Below are 3,912 nucleotides of genomic sequence, written 5' to 3' on the forward strand. Positions count from 1 at the left end.
CCTGAAAGGTTTTTTCCACTTTTCATCACCAGTCACAATTCGATGCAAAAAAAGACTTTCTTTCGTGCCGTTGAAGCAACATTTTACTGATGACTTTTAGGTTTTCCATTTGTTCAGTTGATGTGGCATCCATTTTCCTTCCTTTAAAATCTCTCCCGTTGTTTGTAAACGATCGGAAATTGTTTGCTGAGCATCTTTTAATCTTTCTGCACTTCCATTTGAGTTTGTCATCCATCTTCATCCAATAATGCTTGTAATTGTTGGTCTTCAAACTTTTTCAGTTGACCTGGACGTCCTTTGTCTTTTACATCAAAATCATCGCTTTTAAAGCATTTAAACCAGCGTTCACAAGTATCTTAAGGTGGAGCATGTTCACCATAAGCTTCCCAAAGTATACGATAACTTTCATCAACAATTTTCTTTAAAATAAAGTGATGAATTAAAACTTCCTGCAAATGCTCTTTTTTTTGACAGGAAATTTGACATTTTTAAGTGTAAAAATATCTATGATGTTAACACCTTCAGAAAAGTTAACATATGAAGTCTTGAAGCTTGTTGTTAATACAACAAAATAGCATACTATCAAATCGCATATATATCAACATATGCATAACTCCATCTATTAAAAAAAATATCCGCATTATTAACAGGTACACCTGGTACAATTGGTGCCCCTCAAGTGAAAACACCAACAAATGTAACAGAAGATGTTTTAGGGACATTTACATAAATTTCTCTGAAACTGGAAAAGGATTCTGCAAAATTCAAAGAGTACAGAACATACTAGAAGTTCAATACCAATTATTCATCTCTGAGACGCGGTCTAGTTAAACTAACAGACTATGAAACAACAGAAAGAATTCTTCAGAAATTCAGGAAGAAAAGGCAAATCGCCCACATGGGGGGAAATCAGCCGACCTTAGGCTTCACCACAGCACATCCAATGACAAGGAGGTAGCGGGACAATAGTCACAAAGTGTTGAGGGGAAAAGATATAACCTAAGAATATTATACCCAGCCAAGCTATCATTCAAAGATAAAGACGATGGACTAGACATTCTCAAATGTGAAAATGTTCAGGAAATACTCATGAGCCCTCCCTGGAAAATGACGGGGGGAAAAATCTAGCTAATTAGAGGGATAGCAAAGTAAAGAACCCACTGACACGGATGGAAACAGGACTGGTGGTGAGCACTGGTCCTTACCTGGTGAATCATTACCGAGCAATTACGGTCACTGTAGCAACAACACAAGTGAGTGTTATAAACCTGGCAACGTGAAAACAACAACCCAGGCTACAAAACCCAGGTGTGGGGTTGGCGGAGGGGAACGGAGATGTAAGCTGAAAATTCCTTGGCCTTTGAATGTCAGAAGCACCCAGAGTTTTGAAGTAAAACCTGTCTTTAAAAAAAAGGATTCCTACTTTTCACAATTTTTCATCATCTCTTTTCTTTCTTTTTTTTTTAAAATATATTTTATTGATTTTTTACAGAGAGGAAGGGAGAGAGATAGAGAGTTAGAAACATCGATGAGAGAGAAACATCGATCAGCTGCCTCCTGCACATCTCCCACTGGGGATGTGCCTGCAACCCAGGTACATGCCCTTGACCGGAATCGAACCTGGGACCCTTCAGTCCACAGACCGACGCTCTATCCACTGAGCCAAACCGGTTTCGGCCATCATCTCTTTTCTTAATCCTAGAAGAATCTTTCAATAAATCAAAAACTCACAAGGGGCACATCTATGCAAGGAATAAACTTTGGAAGAAAGCCCTGTTTTTAGAAGTCCTGGTCGGTCACCTAACAAAAAGAAAGGAATGCACCAGAAGCTTAGTCCAGCCCTTGTTCTAACCCATCAGGAGCTCATGTTTGCCCCACATCACTCTCCGACTGTACAATTCAAAGCTTCCCACAGCTCGGTCCCTCAAACACACACAGCTGGAAGAGCGCCATGCCTTAGTGCTGAATGTGTTATTCCTTCCCCTCCACTGAGGCTCCTCCATTCAACCGCGGAGCCCTGAGGGCCCAGCTATGGAGCAACCGCTGCTGCCCTCCTGGAGCTTAAACTCGGGGCCACCCGTGTGCTGTCACTGCTGAGTCCTGGAAAGGTGGCTGATGCAAACTTTCGATTGCATTCCATCTTAACTACTTTAAATTTACTTATTTATATCTGTATTGATTTCAGAGAGGAAGAGAGGGAGAAAGAGGTAGAAACATCAATGATGAGAGAGAATCATGGATTGGCTGCCTCCTGCATGCCTCCTACTGGGGATCAAGCCCACAACCCAAGCATATGCCCTTGACCGGAATCAAACACTGGGACCGGTCAGTCCCTAGGCCCATGCTCTATCCACAGAGCCAAACCGGCTAGGGCTTAACTACTTTAAATTTAAAAAGCCCTGTGTAGCTAATGGCATCATCTCGGACAACACTGTTCTAGAATCTATCGGAACCTGCATGGGACCTCCAGGTGATTCTCTGTGCACTGCAATTTGAGGATGAGTCCAGGTTTTCCTCATCAGCTCATGCCCGTCGTCTCAAACTCCCCGGTTCTATCTCCACACCCTCCTCCCCAGCCACTCTCCCTAAGATGATCCTGTGTTCTGTTATTCCCTTGCTCAGGAGCCCAATGCTCCCTCCTGCCCACTCTTTTTAAATAAATATTTTTATTGATTTCAGAGAGGAAGGGAGCGGGAGAGAGAGATAGAAACATCGATGATGAGAGAGAATCATGGATCGGCTGCCTCCTGCACACCCCACACTGGGGATCAAGCTCACAACCAGACCCTACGGCCTGACAGGGAATCAAAGATCAGGTTCATAGGTCGATGCCCAACCACTGAGCCACGCGGGCAGGGCCCAGCTGTCCCTCTTTACCTCCCTGACCCCCAGTAGCCCATCCAAGGTCCAATCACGTCGGTTGCCCTTCAGGGATGCCCTGCTCTCTCTACTGAAGCAGAGGCCATGCTCTCCCTCTTCCCGCCTCAGATCCTGTTTATCTCCTGGTGAGCCTCACCCCCACCCCCACGCTGTGCAAACTCCTCTGCACTGTTCTCAATTCTCCTACCTGGGGAGGTCGGAAGCACACCCAGCATCAAGCTTCACCCTGGCAGCACCCTGCCAGTTGCTAGATGGGATGCTGCCCAATTCATGGATCTCTTTTATTAAAGCCAAATAGATCTTCACATTAAAAAAGAAAAGACTCCGCTCCCTGGGCTCCCTCTTCTGCGCCCCGAGAACCAGACCGCAAGCCCAGACCACAAGTGAGAGGCAGAGCCGCAGGGTCTGTGCTCAGGTGTGGTTCGCACCCCTGAGAGGATGCTCAGAGGTGACCAAGTACAGGTTTCCTTCCGCGACCACTGCACAGCCGTTCACGATGGGCAAAGACCCTGACTCTCCAGTCTCCTGGCTCCAGTGTCTGCCCACCGCACTTCCCTCTCCTCCCCCGCTGCCCTTCTTTCCCTCCTAATGCCCACGCCCTCTTGGGGTTGCGGCTGTCAAACCTCAAACCTTGGGGAAACCCCGCGTCATGGAGCTCTGGGACCACAGGCCTCCCCTCGACCCGGAGCCCACCCCCTTGCACTTTCTCCGCCCAGGGCCGCACTCTCCAGGGTCACTCAGGTTCCTTGCCCTCCCAGGCCTGTCCACCTGGACCAGGAGCCCGTCGGTCACGCCGGGAACCCTGGAGAAGCCCCCAGACCAGGCCTCTCGCTCTTTTCTCGCTCCTCTTCCATCCGAACCACGCGCAGAGCAGCCACCTGGAAGCCTGAGCCCGCTCCACTTGGATCCCACGCTCGAATCCGCTCCCGTCTCCACACCCCACGCATTCTTTCCAAATGCGTCGCGCGCACGTGGGCCTCCCTGTGGGGGGCCTTCCAAATCCCTACGCCCTCCTCCGCCTCGCAGTCACCC

The 3,912-nt window shown here is 48.0% G+C and overlaps 2 protein-coding genes across 2 annotated transcripts in view; both read right to left on the reverse strand.

The window, feature by feature from the left end:
- WDR45B (WD repeat domain 45B) overlaps window positions 1–3,751 on the reverse strand; it is a 36,896-nt gene extending 33,145 nt beyond the window's left edge. The window contains exon 1 of the mRNA XM_006753032.2: window positions 3,744–3,751. The gene's annotated coding sequence lies outside the window, so the exon portion shown is untranslated. The remainder of the gene's footprint in view (window positions 1–3,743) is intronic.
- The window catches only part of RAB40B (RAB40B, member RAS oncogene family), a 17,152-nt gene that overhangs the window by 12,874 nt on the left and 366 nt on the right, over window positions 1–3,912 (reverse strand). The window contains exon 2 of the mRNA XM_006753033.2: window positions 3,672–3,677. Within this exon, the coding sequence (XP_006753096.2) occupies window positions 3,672–3,677 (6 nt within the window). The remainder of the gene's footprint in view (window positions 1–3,671; window positions 3,678–3,912) is intronic.

This window comes from Myotis davidii, unplaced genomic scaffold (assembly GCF_000327345.1).
Source record: "Myotis davidii unplaced genomic scaffold, ASM32734v1 scaffold211, whole genome shotgun sequence".
In the NCBI taxonomy this organism is placed as follows: Eukaryota; Metazoa; Chordata; class Mammalia; order Chiroptera; family Vespertilionidae; genus Myotis; species Myotis davidii.